Source organism: Gavia stellata, chromosome Z (assembly GCF_030936135.1).
Source record: "Gavia stellata isolate bGavSte3 chromosome Z, bGavSte3.hap2, whole genome shotgun sequence".
NCBI classification, from domain to species: Eukaryota; Metazoa; Chordata; class Aves; order Gaviiformes; family Gaviidae; genus Gavia; species Gavia stellata.
In genome coordinates, this window is record NC_082637.1 from 9,685,387 (window position 1) to 9,703,454 (window position 18,068).

The following is an 18,068-nucleotide window of genomic DNA, read 5'->3' on the forward strand; positions in this document are numbered from 1 at the left end:
ACACTCTGGACAAACAATCTATGGCTGGACTAACTCCCCAGCGGCAGCTTCCTAATATAGGAGCTTAAACTTAAAAGGACACTGTCAAGTCATTGCTTTTGCTAGTTTAATTTTTGCATTTCCTCTACTGTTTTAGCAGATGGAAAACAATTCCCCTCCCAGTCCCAACTACTGATTTTGTCCTTTCCTATTTGACAATCATTGATTTTTTTTCTAAGGCTATAAATGTTTTAATAACTTCAACTTTGTAGTGCCTCATGGCAAAATATCTTTGCTTGCACTGACTGCTAAACACTATTCCTAATGTACTGCTGATAACTAGAGCAAGAGCCAGCATTATAAAAAACGATTTTTCACAGGGTCTACCAAATTAATAGCTTTTCTTTCTTCATCCACATCTCACAGACAGTTAAAACAGGCAAGTCTTCAACCATCAGACATTTCAACCACCTTAATTCTAGAGTTCTTGGCTTTGTAAAGGTATGGCCCCCGTGTAGCTCTGACTGATGGACAGCACCTTGAGCGTAGAGCCCACAACCCTGACGATGTCCTTTTAAAAAGAGCTGCTACCAAAATATAGATTCAAGTCAGAAGTCACTGTCAGAATTAGAATTGTTAATGAACAAATTGGATCATAAGGAATCTTAAAGCAGTTAAATATTGGCAACGTAAAGAACCAAAGAACAGAACGCTCCCACGCAGTGTTCGCAACAGGGTACGCAAAGGCACCTTTCAAGAGATATACATGTATTTTCTGCTATTTCAAAAGGTCAGTTAGCACTTATTAGAAAAGGCAATTAAAAAGTTTCAGTCAAACTGGAAAAAGAGAAGAGAAGCAATTGGACTGAAGTCAGAGAACTGTTTCTTTATAAATGCCAAACCGTAAAAAACACCCCACCCCAACAAAACTAAAAAACACCAAAAACCAACCCAAAACCCTAAGATCTATGTGATAGTAATTTCTTCATAGTTTTCCATGGTTTTCCTGCTGTTCCTTGTACGTTTTTCTCTTCCTTCCCCTCCCTTTCCCCACCCTCTTAAACAAGCAGACTACTCAGCCAGCAGAACGAGAAAACCTATTTCCCCACCCGCTATACTTGGGTCAGGGCACTGAATACATCTTTGGGGCTTTAAGAAGAAACCTGTGCCTTCACAGGCTCAGGGAGTAGAACAAGAGGGACATTCAACAGCAGACGGACATATGGGAAAGAAGTACAATACTTCCCTGACAGCAGGACAGACCAAACAGGGCCTTTCCACAGTAGTCATTTGCTGGTCCAGTAATGCTGCTGCACTCCTTTATACTCCTCCAAGCAGCTTTTAAAATTCAGCTGGGATGCCAGAAAAGGATATCACCTAATTTGTGATTAAGAGTGGGTCTGAATGAAACCGCTCAGAGTAACTTGAGGTTCATCTTCCCCTTCATTCTCCTTTTGTTTCATTGCTGTAAGAGCATGGCGCTGCCAGGGGCGCGTGCTAGATATCCTGCACTGATGCTCTCATCAGAGACGCACCACGGGCCTCACTGCCAAGTCTTGCTAGCTCCTCCCAGAGCACCAAACATCGCATAGGAGCGAGCATGTGGGAGGCAGGTAGCAGCGATACCCCAAGGATCAGTACAGCAGTTCGCTGCCATTAAGATAAGCAGGGTTGCCTAAAGAGACTGTCGGAAAAGCTGTACTGGCCCACGAAGCGGTGTTTGGGAGCAAATGGCCTAGAACTTGCCCATACTGGCTCAATTCTACCTTTCCCTCGCTGCAATTTTACTGTGCAAAATGAGTATTTTAGCCTCATATTTCTAGGAACACATGCCGGTGGCTACTGTTACAATAAAATATGAACACTGCATTGTGGAGAAAATGACCATTAATCCTGTAATCTGCAGTCATTTTTACCAATTCGGCACATTTCTTTAAATAACCAAGTACATGCAGTAGATGGAAGTGCATTTAAATAAACTGAAATAGATACAGCATGAATAATTAAAGCCGGCAGGGAAATGTGCATTGCGAGCCGCTAGTGGAAATAATTACTGATTTGTCTTATTTACAATGGAGCCTGGATACAAGATCAAAATAGTGCAAGTTAGTGAAAATGTCTTAAGACTGTTCTTATACTACCACTACTATATATTTCATCTTGAGAAGCACATCAAATAGGTTTTGGACCACTACAATGTCTGACGGTGTTCTTCTATTTCAGGGTTAGGTTACCCAGCACATAAACTCATTCAAATAGCGCTGCTTTAAAGAGGAATATATTTCAAATGGACGCCTAGTACATAAACCTGCAACATTGTCTATTAATGTTATTAGACACTGTATAGTTGAGCTTATAATATACCCCCTAAAAACCCAGTATGTTAAGTATCAGAATGTTGAAGGAAAATGTAGATCATAAAATCACTGAAGAAAGTACTAAAGTGCTTGTACCTTTATAATATGCCAGGTTTTAAACAGACTTGTTTAATTAGAAAATAATCTACTTTGAACGTGGTGGTTCTTGAATGTTAGGCAGTTCTTGCAAACCGCTTTAGAGCTAAAAATCAATAATGAAATATACTTCCGATAGGAGGCTGGCAAAACTGTGACTTCAATCTACTAGAAAATGCTGTCGATTAAAAAAAAATGTATTTTAGAATGATTACTTGACACGTGAAAGGTTTAGAAAAAAAAGTTAACGCTTTCTGATTGGTCTACCCCAACAACGTTCTTGCACCATGATTATTAAATCCAAAATGAAACTGGATGCTAATTAGCTACGTTTTAGAAGAGGGAAGACAAGCAGTTGTCACTCAAATAATTTAAAAACAGTACTTTAACAGAAAAAAATCAGCAATAAAAAGGTCCTGAAAATTCTACAGAAGGGCTGTAGACCAATGAGGCGTGTCAAATGAAGAAAATCTCCTCGAGGAGCCGGCTCTCCTCTAGCTCATCTGCTCTGCTTCTGGAGCTGCAAGGGGTCTGGTACCAAGACGACGGCCTGTGGCTCACGTGACGAAGCGTGTGCATTTTGTTCCTGTCGTAAGATTCTCTGCAGAGGTGTCCTGGGGCAGCTATCGGACTCATAGCTTCAACCAGGTCAAGAAGACAGGCTTCGTACCTACAGAAACAAAACAAGAAAATGGAGCTCCGTTAAGCAATACAGCATCACGCAGGAATTGAATTCAGCCTTCCTGCCTTCATAATTCAGACTAGACCTAGATTTGTCTGATGGGGGCCACCAGCACGGAACAAACTTTGCTGTATGGGTTCCTATGAGGAATACCAACACAGAGGCAGTGAAAAAGAGGCGAGCAAAGCATGGGTGCTCAGGTTATTTTAAGCTGTTTCATCAGCTTTTCCATTTGAGGTATGTAATGTCTTAGTCGCACTCCAGAGACTGAGGACAGACCTCAAAGAGATGACAGCCAAATACACCAAACAGGTACAAGGCAGACCCACACAGGTAATGGTAAAGTGACTTATACACATGCTGTACTTTTTTGAATAGACCTCTACACTTGATTTAGTTTCCCAGGGATTTGAAAACAGCAGGAGACACTATTATTACTGCCACAAACTACACGTGCTTCCTGTAAATCTCTGTGCACTATATGGAGTCTGTCTGGTGGAAGCACTGAAGGAATATAATCTAAGCAAGGCAATACAAAATCAACACTTCAGGCACCAAGAGAGAAGGCAAAGGTGCTCAACATTACTCAGGCTGTCCTTTAAGTGTGAGTACAGATGTGGGGGAAGGTTGCAAGCCAATGTTAGCTGGTAACGCACACTGAATAATGGCAGTTACTTCAGACACAGACTTCCTATTAATATTCACACAAGACAAGACCTGAACTAAATACCAGCACAGGATTGATCATTACAATATATTGTCTCCTGTCCAATTTTAAATGTCTTAAACAATACCATTTCCACCGCTTCCCCAAGGAGGCTGTTCTTCAGTCTAAGAGATATCGCTCAAGAGTTTTACCCAAAAGTCCCCTTTGTTCCATCCTGTTTTTAGCACCAACCTGCCCAATGTTCCCAATGCTGAAATAGTTCACACATTCAATGACTTACATGCACGGAACATTATTCACAGCATCCAACCTAAGGTATCAGTGTAACTGGTTGGTTTCCATAGGGTCCCTCTCTTGTAAGCAGAAAGAGTTCATCCATAGGGTGAGGAAACATCTCAAGCTGTTTCCTGCTTTGAGTCCTGGTGGAAAAGCCTCTGTTTATCCTTTCAGGACAGTGGGAGCCTAGGAAGACTAAGCAACTAAGTCAGACAGCTGGGGTAAGTTCCTCAACTTAGATAGGTTGAAAAACTGTTAAGTACAAATATTCACAACAGTTTATTGATGTGAGACTAGCAGTGGCCAATGTATTTCCCAGAGGCAGACTACCACTTGTGCTGTCCCATACCATCACGCAGCAGCAGCATCAGGTAAAAAAATTTCCTTCCCTAAACTAGCAATGCCATGCAAAATATCCTTCATTAGCTCCAGCAGCGAGTGCTATGTTCCAACCATCAACAGAAAACTGATCATGACAAGATAACTCGCAGTTATGTCCAAGACACAGAACTACTTCCTCAGCAAAAAAGAATTAACTGTGCTACTGATGGGTTAATACTGATGTTAATGGCAACCACTGCAGTTCTGCTATGATTGCTTGGAAAAGTCATCTCTTGTATTTCCTTCCATTTTTATTGTTTCTTCCAACCTGATGGTCGCCATCGTTTCTAGCGCAGTCCGACTCAACATTACTGCCTCACAGGGCTCTCTCCTCTCTTTGACTTCCTATAGATTGTTTTATTTCCCTTTGGATGCACTAGCTTGCATTTCACCCAATCAGAACCCCATTTTGCAAATTTCTTTTTCACATTTTAAGCGTGTCTATGTGTCTTTCTATTGTCTGTCTGTTTAAATCACCCCTAACAGCCAAAAATGAGGGACTCGAAACAAAAAATACAGCTTTAGTTCTGTTTCAATTGGGTCGTCTAAGTGGCTAACCCTACTCAAATATGATGCCTTACAGTTACCCTAACCAAAAATTTCAGGAGGACAGGGAGGTTTTGGGTAGCCAAGCAAGACCATTTTAGAGGGGTCTATTGTTTGTACTAGCATTCAGAAACACCCTCTAAAAACTGAGGCTCGTTAAAGATATCTCCAAAGTAAGATGGAATAAGACGCAGTGATAGAGAGAACTAGCACATAGCTGTAACAGACTTTTCACGTAGAGGAAGTTTTGGACTAGACTCTATTTAGATATACACAGATGCTTTGAACCCCAAAGAAACCCAGTTAACACATACACTGGTTTCATTAGCCACACCTAAAACTTCTTTTTAGATTAATCTAGCCTAGCATACAAATGCTTATCTCCTCTGACTGTAGCGCTATCATAAAATTTCAATTTCTCTAGCAGCCACATTCAATCACAGATTAGGTAGGGGGAAACCAAACCAGCCAGTGCATTTATAGCAAACGTGCAGGCCCTAGATTTCAGCAGTACCTTCGAGTTCATTTCTTCTGCAAGTTTATCTAAGTTTTACAGCATTTCTGCTATCAGGAAGGCTAAATGATTTGGCAGATTACAAGCGCAGCAAATAGCAAAGATTATGTAAAAGACCAGGTGTTGTAAATCAGTCTATTTGACACCACAGTTATATATGCAATAAAGTGAATGAACTCTGCTAACAGAGTGCTATCTGATAAAAGAGAATGCTCCTTGCAGGTATTTAGTGTTTAATCCCACGATAATGGTTTGCCCTGGTTTGTCTAGGCAACATCAGACAGCATCTGGCTGGAGGCAACAGAGTAGACCTAGAATGGTTTGAAGCTCACAAAGACTATTTTCTCACCATTTATTTAAAGAGACACAGTCAGAATGCTCAAATCCTGAAATACAACTTGCTCAAAAACTAGGACATGTATTCCTTGCACGATCTGAATAAATGCTTAAGTAAAACCAGGCTTCATTATTATTATTATTATTATTAATATGACACTTAATGGCTTCAGTGAAGTCAAAGCTGCAGGATCAGGCACCCAAGAGTCAGAACATTTCAAACAGGAAAACTGATCTGGCAAACTTGGCTCGTGAATACTCAATGCTCTTTTAATGCAAATTACCAGCCAAGGGTGCCCTCATATTGTTCATGCTTCCCAAAAACGAAAAAAATTCCTGAACGTTCTGCGGAAGTACCAGCACTGTACGTTAAGCCACATAGAGAAACTCCTCACATATAGATGTCCAACCAAGCAACCAAATGTCCCATCAGTGCTAGATGCTTAACACACACTTTCTTTGATGGGTTTTGCTCTCTCAACAGAAGGAAAATGAGGTGGGAACTGTCCCTTTAAGGATAGTGATAATTCAGTCTGTCTTCACCTTTTTGGTACATTTGCCAGTGTGCTGGAAAGTCAATGAGCACCTCCGCAACAGACTGGAAAACAATCTCTTTTCTAAGCCTGGTTTTGACACTTCCCCCATATAAGTTTTTTCATCTAACTTTCACGAGCTTGAAAGTCTGTGTGTTTCATCACAGAAGAAGAAAATTTGTGAAGTCTACAAGTTTGGATTAGAAGTCTAACTATCTAGACAGCTAAAGTTTGGTGAAAGTAATCTTGTACATAAAGTCTCCAAAAATTCCATCAGGAGAGGGAACACAAAGAATTAGTGCACAAAGCACAAGGAAGGCAGGGCCACGCGCAAGAGAACAGAGGTGGGAGTAGAGAGAACAGACCAAGGTAAGCCTTGAAGCTCTTCTTTCAATGAAGAAATTTGACCTTTGCTCTTAAGGTAGAAGGTAAAACTCCAAACATGGCTCAGAGAGCAGCATGGAGATGCCCAAACTATCTGAGAGGTAGGTACCACCAGGATAAAGCCACTGTAGCTGGGTCGGTGTAGAACTGTGACCTGGGTGGCTAAATCCATCCTGGTCAGCGCTGCACAGTGCTGTGACAGTATTCCCTTAATCTCCTCCGTACAATTAACACAGGTTGCTGGAAATTTGGCTCCTCAGCCACTAAAGTGCTTTTGGAAATTTTATTAGAAACTTTCAGCATTGGCCCCTAATTAAAGAAGTATCTAGTAGAGTTTATAAACTCTTAAGGTAAAGGAGTTTTGTAGTCCATCACTAAGGTAGTGGGAAACATCATAAAGCATTACAATTCAGAACAGCTCATTAAACATTCACATTTTCAAGAGAAAACAGTACAAAAATAAACACAAGTTGGCACAGAGCCAAATCCTTCCTTCCACAGTATTCCTGTTTCACTGCCTGTGCAGCAGGAATACAACTCTGAACATCTACAGGTGCATCTTACTCCGCACTGTGTTTCCACATTGAACGGGAAGGAAGGCTCTTCTTGCATTTTTATGACAAACACGCAAATGTGGCTGTTGCTCTGGGAACCATAAGACCACTTATTCCCAGGGCGGTTGCTGAGAAATCACCTGAAACCACTTGGTATTCTGTCTAATAAAACCTGCTGGGCAATCAGAGTTCAGACAGTCCCACAATGTACAGTACCTAAAAAATGGTCAGATTATGCAAAAGTGATGCACAGAACTCATTATTGTGCAGGATATTAAAGAGAACGGTGCTCTTGAAGGTACCCACAGAGCATCCTTGCATCAACTGGTTCAACAGTGATGTTTGTTTATTTATTTATTTAGACATTTGGGATATGTCATTGAATATTTAATGTTTGTTTATTTCCCATTGCTAGTAAAATATATTATATTTCTTACATGCTGTTCAATTTTTAAACTACACTATTGTATTTTCATATTGCGCAGTCCCATTTAACTAATAATATCATTTGTTCCTTCCTGAAAAAACAGTACAACCCCAAACAAGTTTGATATTTGGAGGAGCAGGAATTTCCCCATGAGGCAAAATAACTAAACTTATTAGAGTAATAAATACTCTGGCAGTGAGATATATGTATATTTCTTTAAACAAGCAGTGTCAGATATTATTTGATCACTATGTTCAGAGATATCTTTTCATTTACAGTCTCTGAAAATTTATTCTCAACCATAAATGTGTACAAAACACACAGAATGTCTCTTCTGCAAGGTGATGGCATTTCAACAAAGCATACTGGCAATACGGTTTTGGAGATTAGTAGCTGTATAGGCTTACTTTATTTAACTGTATATACCAGAAGAAATAAAAAGGTTTATTTTTATACTACTGCTTATATTTTCAACATAAAGTTCAAAGTGATTTACTAATGTTACATGAATTGCCTTTGAATTACGGTACAGTATTGTGCCTAAGTACAAAGCCTAATACTATTTTGTATTCATAAAACACCACCTGCCTCCAAGCACTTTCCAAATGCTAAATACAGCTACAAACACATTCAAGGGGTAGGGAACAGACCCATTTTACAGAAAATGAAACTGAGCTTATTGTTAGTATAAAGCAAATATCAAACCCCTATTTGACTGGAACAAACAGGGCAAACAAAAGCAGAGAAAAAACAGATACAGATAAGAAGTGGCCTCAGCAGTCGAACTACCCCAAGCCTGAAGGCACCACACTAGCGATACAACGTGAGGTTATCCGGAAAAAACAGCTGTGATGATCAATCACCCACCCCCAAGTTAACCCAGGCTCTATGAGCGAAGGGCAGAACTCTACCCAAATTGAAGAGTCCTAGCCACTTTCTGCCATCTTTATTCTTGCATCCACAATTGCTGCATTAGGGATGCTAGAGGTATCTCGGTGGCTCGTGCTTTCAACATCCATGTACCAACCTGTTCTCCATAAATTTGCCTAATTCCTTTTTCAGCCTGCTGCTTCCACAATGTCCTGTGACAGCAAGCTCAGGAAGTTCATTGCTCTTGAAAGACATACTTTTGTCTTCTGTTTTAATCCAATACCCTGCTAGTGCCATCAAGTGCCTTTTAAGGATTGACTGCAGTTAGTCTCTCTCATGTGGTGGGATCTGGTGAAAAACAGTTCCACATTCAACTTAGCCACCACCTTCACAATTATGCAAACCCTGATCATTTTCTCATTCAGTCTTTTCCATTCCAAAGTCATAGCTTTTTGGTCTCTTCTTGTATGGCAGCTGCTTCATCCCCTTGATCAAATTAATTGTCCTGTGCACCTTTTCTAGCTTCCAATATGTCTTTCTTGAGAGGCAAAGACCAAAAGTACACATCAGAATCAAAATGCGGGTACACCAAGGCGTGTGTATCCACAAGCTTTTGTGAAGCTCTGGGAAGCTTTGAACTTCACAAATCCTAATCACCTGCTCTGAGTTCAGCATCATGTAGGCATGGTGCTGATGACTCTTCCCCAGGTAAATTACATTTTTGCCCACTCAGTTGTGATGCCTTTTTGGAGTTTCTTGCTAATGACATGGCATTTGACTATCTGAAAGAACTTAGTATCATCCACAAACTTACTAGGTCACCCGGGAGATTTTGCTGTTCACTTCTTGTTCCAGGTCACTGATGAAGAACCAGCCCAGTGGGTTCCTGAGGGACCCCACTGCTGACTCTTCTGCATCATGAAAAATGAGCATTAAGTCCCTTTGCTTGCTATCACTTAATCAGCAGTAAATCCATAGAAGGACTTTTCCTCCAATCCTGCAGAAACTTGATTTCTTTAACAACCTTTGGTGTGGAACCTTAGCAAAGGTCTTTTGAAAATCCAAATCCATTATGTCCACTGGATCCTCTTTGCGTCACCAGATTTCTGAGTTCAGGATCCATAGGTCTGAGTCAATGTCTCAGATTCTTTCTTCTCTCCCTCCCTGCTTGTATGGGTATAATAACCAGCATGCTATGTGGCCCAGCAAGCCTGAGATGAACATGCTGAGGAACATTAGAGACTGGTTGGATAGAAAATGAAAGCTGAGAAAGAGAAGCTGACTTTGCAGTCATTCCGTGCAAGGCCACAAGTCAGGACAGGGGACCTTGCCTTTCATGTGTGAACTGCATCTTCAGTGACCAACACACACCCTTGGGGGATATTCCCATGTACTGACTCTCAAGATGCTGAAACCAAAAAAAAAAAAAACACAGAGAAGTGCAATTTTTGAGGCTGAAACATCAAGAGGATGAACAAGACTAAACCAAGAACCGGAGACAAAGGGACTGTGCCAGTTAGCCTGAGATTCCCATTTTACTTTCATGCAGGTTGGAACTCAGAGCAGACTGTGGGATACAGGAGGAGCCAAATTCAACAGTGCTATATATGTATTTAAACCAACTCCAGGTTGGGACGTATTTCTTGCCTGTAAGGGGTCTGTATTTTCCAAAGGCATCTCAAAAGTTTCTTAATTCTTAAAGAAAAAGATCAGACTGCAGAATATTTCAAAGCAATTAAAAAAAGAACTGAGCCTTTTATTTAAAATACATCACACAATGTAAAACAGAATATATTTACACAATGTCCTCAGCAAGAGCCTCCCGGAGTGCTGTAAAACCCACACCCACATAATAGAGAGCTTACAGTATCAGAGACTTTTAGAGAACTCTCCGAGGCGGTATTCACAGAATCATAACCTAGAGAAGAAAAAGACTTATTAGATCATCCAGCCATCTCCCTGCTGACGGAGAACCGTTCCCTACAGTGTGCCTCCTCACGTTTCTTGCTAACAATCAGCCTTTTGCTATTCTCCTTGGGAAGCCATTCCACAGCCACATATATCTCACGCTATCATTACCATTATTACTTATTTATAGGCTATGGTATAACCTAAAGGGTCTGGATCAGGATCAGGGGGACCAAGTCTACTACCACTTGCAAGAGCAATTCTCTCTCCAAAACAGCACACAGTCTAAATAGGTAAGTCAAAGTCCAGCGGGAGAGATATAACATACAATTAAGGAGAACAGAATAGCATGGAAAGTGCCACAAATGTTCCATGAGTTTCTACTTCAGAGTTTGGTAGGAGGCAAAGGTATGTGTCGCAAACAAGAACATGTTTCTGATAGTTAGCTAGAGATAAACAAAGAGGATTTTCTTCCTCCCAGCTTCACACTATTAGTTATAGCTAAAGATCTGGCACAGTACTGAGAAATCCATCTTCTTTTTTGGTGCAAATACTCCTTAAGTATCTGAACAATATTACATTTCTCCCTTCTGCTCCAGTCTCAGTCAACATTTATCTGAGGCACACGTATTTTAATCTTCTCTCATAAATCAATACCTCTAGCATTGCAACAGATTTTGCCACTCTCCTCCGATCTTTGACAATATCTTTCCAGTAAGCAATCACCCAGAAATGAGCACCACATTCCCCTGGTGGGGTTACACAGAAGCAGAGAGGAGATCAGCTCCCTCCAGCACTCACGCAACGCTTGTCTGTGCAGACTCAGATGACAACGGCCTTTTTGCTGCCACTTCATCACTCTGCACATCCCTCTCTCGTGTATGTATTGATACACCGCACTGCAACACATCCCTGTATGCTGCAAGTCCTACAACACCAATGAACTCAATGCCTCGTTTTGTAGGGTTACTAAATTATCACTAAACCTCGTTGAAAATAGAATCAGAGATTACAGCCTTTGCACAGGAGATTTTGGAGAGAAGCAGTAGAATTGAGTAACAACATCACAACTTTGCTAACCGAAATGAGCCGTGCTTGGCAGTGTTATGGGACAACCCTCCCTCCCCAGTGTGACAAACAGTAGTAAAGAGCTAATGAGGACTTGGTCTTGAAAGGGGTTGAGCACTGCTGGTTTGCCCCTGGCCTTCTGCATACCAAGCAGAGCCAGTGCACTAAAGGACACTGGATGCAGCAACAGCATCTCAAAAAAACTTGTGCCCTAAGGCAGGGCTGCTAAGAGATTTTTCTTCCTCAGTTTTCACCCTGGCTTCACCTATGATAGCATCCAACCGGCTGTCATTACTGAAATAACAGTTACTGCTGCTCTCATTCCTCCTTGCTACACAAACAGGCCATTTTCACTCACCCGGTAGTCAGAGACCAACACCTGCTTTCCCCACCTTTCCACACTCCCGTCTCAACACTCCCAATCCTCAGTTATCCTACCTCTTTGCTCCTGGTAACTCAGCCTTTTCTATTATTTCCTCATCGGACTTTCGCTCAGACCCTGCTGCCACGTTACCAACCTGTCAAATACAACTGAAAGGGTTTCTTCATTGTTTTTGTGGCTGTGTGCTTTCAGCTGCTAAAAAAACAACAAAACCCCCCTCGGGTTGTTTCTTTTAAGGTATGGCTGCGGGCAGCTGAATTGGCATAACCGAGGTTGCAATAATTCTGCAAGGGCAAGGGTAAACAAAGACATGAGTGCTGCAAAGCAAAGAAACCTTTTACATCAGATCTGCCAGTGACAGAAGAATAATTTTGAATGAGGTTTTAGTATAAAAGAAAGAAATTACAGAACCACGGAACTACCATGGAGCTTAACAACCACCTCTGCAATCACTCTGTTTGTATTGTCCTTCTCTCCCCTCCCACACACCCGTTTCTGTCTCATCAAGTCTGAAAGCTCTTCAGATCAGAAAATGAACCTCAGTATATGTACAGCACCTGGGGCCCTGATTCTGCTGTGATATTACATAACAACTTTGCACTTCAGAGCATGCTTAGCTTTTATTCCCTTTAAGCACTCTGTCATCACAGCATATCTACAGCAAGATCTTCACCCTTTATTGTTCTGGGCCAAAACTAAGCTGTCATCACATCTTTTCTGCCATACCTCATCCCCCTACTTCTCCTGCCTTAACAGCCTTTCTTCTCAATTTTTTGCTCTTACAAGTTTGACCCCAAGCATCTTTCCCCTCAAAGCAAACTCTAATTCAATGAATCATCTTTAAAATTGTGCTTTTTCTTTTATAATGTACTAAAACCTATGCAACCCTTTGTCAGAGGCAAGTCACAGTGCAATTCTGTACCTCCTCTCTGCCAGTCTCAGTGTTGCCCCGTAGTTTTCATTTCTTTTTCACGTTTCATCTCTTTTTCCTAGCATGCTTTCAGGAAAGCTGGGACTACCTTACACCTGTACACTGCCTAGAACTTTGTGGGTACTAAATAAGTACAAAACAATTTTAAGGGGCATGGCTTAGGGGGAAAAAAAAAGCCCAGCATATACAGCTTGCAAAGTCCATCACCATTTACATGTATTAGCAATCTGTCTTTTTTTCACAAGCTCAGTCTAAATTCCCAGCCTGCCAGATAATAAATCAACATTTTGCTTCAATTGTACAGTCACTGGGAGATCTGCATAGTTTTAGGTCAAGCACTTATAACCATTTTATGATTCCAAAGTTTCTTACCTTGTCATTTAGTTACTGAACTGTGAGCTTTCATTGACTTTCTAACCATTGTGGCAAAAACTGCTACTAGCTGTGCAAGATTGAAAATCTCATTGAGCAGAGGAGCAAAATCAGACTGCGGTAGTTTTAAGTATATATTGGGGTGGAATCGTGACCCTATGGAAGCCAATGGAAGTTCTGCCACCGGTTCACTGGGGCTGGGTTTCTTCCCTGCCTGCTGCTATTTGCTGTGTCAGGGTGAATAAGTATTGCAAGCTCTCTATTTTACACCCTGGAAATGAGATGCCTCAGTTAATGCTTGAAAGTTATTTATTTTACCTTTTTCTTTCCTTTTTTTTCTATCCTGGTGAAGTATTTTACATACAGTCAATTGCTGTACCTAAACACCAAGTCTTCCTGTGGATCTGTCCGATCCTTCCTCTCCTGCTTGTCAGCTTAATTTCTTCTGCTGTGGCACGGAGTGTTTAATAGCAAAATCTAGCACTCAGATTCTTCTGTTTCTTAATTATCTCTGCCCTGTCAGCTATATCAGCGAAAACAAGTTACCATTAGACAATTCAGATACCAGCAAACACCGAGTTGTGATAATATAGAGTCCTATATTACTGTCATTATGGAAAAAGCTGTTTCAGGGAGGTTTAAAAAAAATTAAATAAGCCCAGCACTTCTAAATGGCCAAAAACCTAAAGATATCTTAATTATTCTTCAATATCTTAATCATTCTGTAGAATCATGATCTTGTATAATGGCCATTTTAAATGAAAGGTTTGCTGCTCTGCACAGTTGCCACTTCCTTCTAATTGTGAATTAAAGCATAATTTAGCATGGCTCTATGCCAGCATGACTAGAAAAATTTACAGACACTAACTCTGGTTGAAATAGGGGGGGAAAAGCAGTTAGATTTCTTTAAGTAATAGAAAATCACTCACCAAGTTGTACTTTAAAACAAAACACTAGAGCTTTAAGTTGACAAACTGACTTGAATTAAACCACATAAAGAAGTGCTTGCACTGTAAATCTTACAGGGCAAAAGTGATGGTAGGTTATCATTCTGTTTATTAGCATGCACTTTGGAGAGTTCAGGGCAAGTATGGATACGCATTCATTCCATTTTATGCCGCACATTACTGAAAACACATTCCCCATAAATAATTCATAAATGCATTGTCTGAAATTTCGGATTCCAAAAATACAACACGGTTTTCAACTTTATGGTTGCTTGGTCTTCAAAACAGAAATAGACAATTGGATGGATGGACTTGGCAAACCTGATAAGAACCCATCAGTCAGAATTACACTCCAGAGGTAAAGGCAAGGATCTCCCAGCTCCTGATCCCTGGAACAGCAAGGCCATGACGATAGCCCCTGTGCTTGTGCTAGCCATCCCTTCGTAGGAACGAGGGAGAAAAAGAGAAAGGGAAAAAGTAACCAAGTAGTGAGAAGAAAGCGTCCAGTCAGATGCTCGACTTTAAAAAGAACATTTATTAGGAAAAAACCAATGCCTTGCTGTTCTGTTCATGAGCTGGTGCGTAGCAGGAGAGTGAGGAGACAAAAGGACATTTTACAGGATGGTGTGGTGGGAGCTAACAGGTTGAAACTGCCTAGAAATCCAGAGGAATTTAAATTTAAGGCATAGTAATAGTCAAAATACAGAGAATGGACATGCTTTGCCCATTTTTCTAGCTAGACTGCACCACAAACTTGAGCTCTGCTTATTGCTCTCAGCTTTTAATTGGTATCACTTCATTAATGCTAATGACATAGTAACTGGCATCATCTTTTATGCCAGCTATGCTAGCATAAGAGAGGTGAATAGGATCTTGCAGTTCATCTAAAGTCTGATTTCTGCAGGGAGCAGAGTGACCACAACACCCACTGAAGAAACTGAAGCATGCTTCATAGGCTAGAGCGCTTAAGCTTTATATGCCTTGTGATTCTGTATCTTGCTGACACTATATATGTAGTTTATGCTCAGATGCTTCTTTTTCCTTCATAAGGTACTCAGAAGCCTCACATCAGATAGCAACTACTTTTCAGCCAGATTTGCATTCATTTGCTCTGTTCTACTCACCTCCCAAGGAGAGGGACACACAATTTTGGGTACCTTATCTAATGAAACCCTTAGTGCCTTGCCCTAACAGAACAGCCCACCATCTCCCTATTCGCCAGCTCTTTATTTGAATTCTTTCATTCCAATTTGCCTGAGAACAAACGCTGCAACTGAGCTCAAATACTTGGCATCCCAATGTATTGATTGCTTGGGCGCAGACCATACGTGAAGAAATAACGCTCTCACAAAAATTGTATTCTAGTACCAAACTGCTGTAAAACTTCCTACTCGGCACTCGGCGTGGAAGGGTTGGGACTATCTGTCGCTCCATTCATTTCCAGGTGCGCCAAACTCTCTGGGGTAATCTTTAAATCAGCTGAGATTTCATACATCAAAGATGAGGATACATAATTCAAGAGAAGCCACTGAGATAAAACAGTAGCTGTAAAAAAATACAGCATGTCGGCGGTGCCTGGTTCAGCATGTCAAAGAAGGGCGACTGCTGGCGAGGAGTTGCACGCAGTCGGCACAAAAGCATGCCGTGTGGCAAAGCAGGTAGAGTCGTTGTAAGCTTCATAGGGACACAGGCACTGAATAGGCTTGACACTGTGCAAGTACCAAGTTAGAAGGCACCCTACAGAAAAAAAACAGCAGTAAAGCACGAAGTACAAGGCGCTCAGGCCTGGTGTCCCTTGGCTGTAGTCATCGCACACTAACAACCTCTTTCAAAAACTTTACGCAGGTGGTAGGTGTCCCACTGAGATAAATTACCTACTTTCCGTTGCTGAACAGATGGGCAGGGAAGTGAAATTTTAGTTTGTTCATTCCCAGCAGTAACTAGCAAAGATGATCTCGGGCTCTGCAGGATTACTTTTCCATAACCACACACCTGCAGACAGTCCACATTTCTGTTAGAAACTACGTAAGGTCATTGATACGCTACGCAGGGCATTTAACGGCTCAAGAGACTGATGCTGAGTCTTCTGAATAGTTCTTCTGAATATACTCTAGGCTGAGAGGGGCCAGAGAGTGTACAAAAAAGGACCTCAACAGGCAAGAGAAATGGACCCACAAGAATCTCACAACATTCAGCAACGGGAAACGTGAAGTCCTGCACTTGGGGAGGAATAACCCCAGGTACCAGCACATGCCAAGTTCAACTGGGTAGAAAGCAGCTTTGCAGAGAAGGACCTGGACACTCACTGTCCTGGTAGACAAAAAAACTGAACATAAGCCAGCAAAAGCCAGCACTGCCAGCACGTCGAGGGAGGTGATCCTTCCTCTTGACTCAGCCCCGGTGGGACACAGGTGGAGTGCTGTGTCCAGTGCTGGACTCTCCAGCACGACAGAGACATGGACACACTCAAGCAAGTCCAGTGAAGGGCAATGAAGATGCTTAAACGATCGAAGTATCTGACGTGAAAGGAAAATCTGAGAGAGCTGGGACTGTTCGGCTTGGAGCAAAGGCGGTTCAGGGTGATCTTATCAATGTGTATAAATACTTGATTAAGGGAGGAAAGAAGATGCAGTCAGGCTCTTCTTGGTGGTGCCCAGTGAAAGGACAAGAGGTAATGGGGACAAACTGAAATACAAGAAATTCCACTCAAATGGAAGTGAAAAAGCTTTCTTACTATGCAGGTGGTTGAACACTGGCACAGGTTGCACAGAGAGGTTGTGGAGCCTCCATCCTTGGAGATACTCAAAACCTGACCCGACACAGCCCTGAGCAGCCTGCTCTAGCTGACCTGCTCTGAGCAGGGGCTTGGAGTAGATGATCTCCAGAGGTGCCTTCCCACCTCAGCTATTCTGTGACTTCGTAGTGGGGTATTTCCCTTCATCAACACGTTAAACCTCATAGACAGCATATGACAAAAGGGCAAGGACTGACTAGCAAAGACCGGACTCTGACTTATCCATACAGTACAGGCATGGTGCAACGAGGGAAGGTTAAAATGCCAATACCTGAAAACCAGGAAGCTCCATGAACTAATCCAAACATTAACCAAGGGCTTCTGTCCAGGAAGGTTTGCAATTCATTAAAACTAGGATGTACAGGAAACTTGACGACATATTTAAACACGGGTTTTCCCTCCCTTCCCCACATACTTTAACAAATCACTTGCATCTATTCATATACAAATATATCATAGTGTAGCATACGACCCCATAATACACATTTTTTTCTTTTGAATAAGATGTAAGAAACTTAGTGAAAATATTTTTAGTACCTTCACTTCAAGCTTGCAAATATTTTTCTGGCAGAAATCCCCAGCTAACTTTGCAGCAAGATCTCTCAAAGGAAACAGAACTCTTACTTTAAAAAAAAAAAAAAAAACCCAGAAAAAAACCACACTACAAAATGAATGTGACCCAGGGACTTACCCTTCTATGCAACAACACGAGCAGAGTGCACAGAGACAGTGAAGTCCGCAGGGCGTGAAATTAAAATTTTCACACAGATACAATGAAGTAATGATACAATGTTACAACCTTGGCACAAAAATCTTCTGGTTTGAGTAAAGTCAATGTCATGTGATGTTACGGTTTGTGCACTGGTAGAAATGGTCTGCTGCTAAAAAGTTCGTAACAAAACAGAAGGAGCGAAAGCAAGAAAATAGTACGGATAATTACAATAGGCCTATACATTCTAGTGATATAGGCAGTCCTGAAGGTGCTCATCACAGTAGTATCTAGCTGTCACTGCAGGCTGAGTTAAGAAAGCACACTTCTCTCACGCCTAGAAATCTAGATGCTG

At 41.4% G+C, this 18,068-nt stretch overlaps 1 protein-coding gene across 1 annotated transcript in view; it reads right to left on the reverse strand.

Moving 5' to 3' along the window:
• Window positions 1–2,840: 2,840 nt before the first annotated feature.
• KIAA1328 (KIAA1328 ortholog) overlaps window positions 2,841–18,068 on the reverse strand; it is a 174,416-nt gene continuing 159,188 nt past the window's right edge. Inside the window, exon 11 of the mRNA XM_059834078.1 lies at window positions 2,841–3,102. Within this exon, the coding sequence (XP_059690061.1) occupies window positions 2,889–3,102 (214 nt within the window). The 3' untranslated portion in view covers window positions 2,841–2,888. The remainder of the gene's footprint in view (window positions 3,103–18,068) is intronic.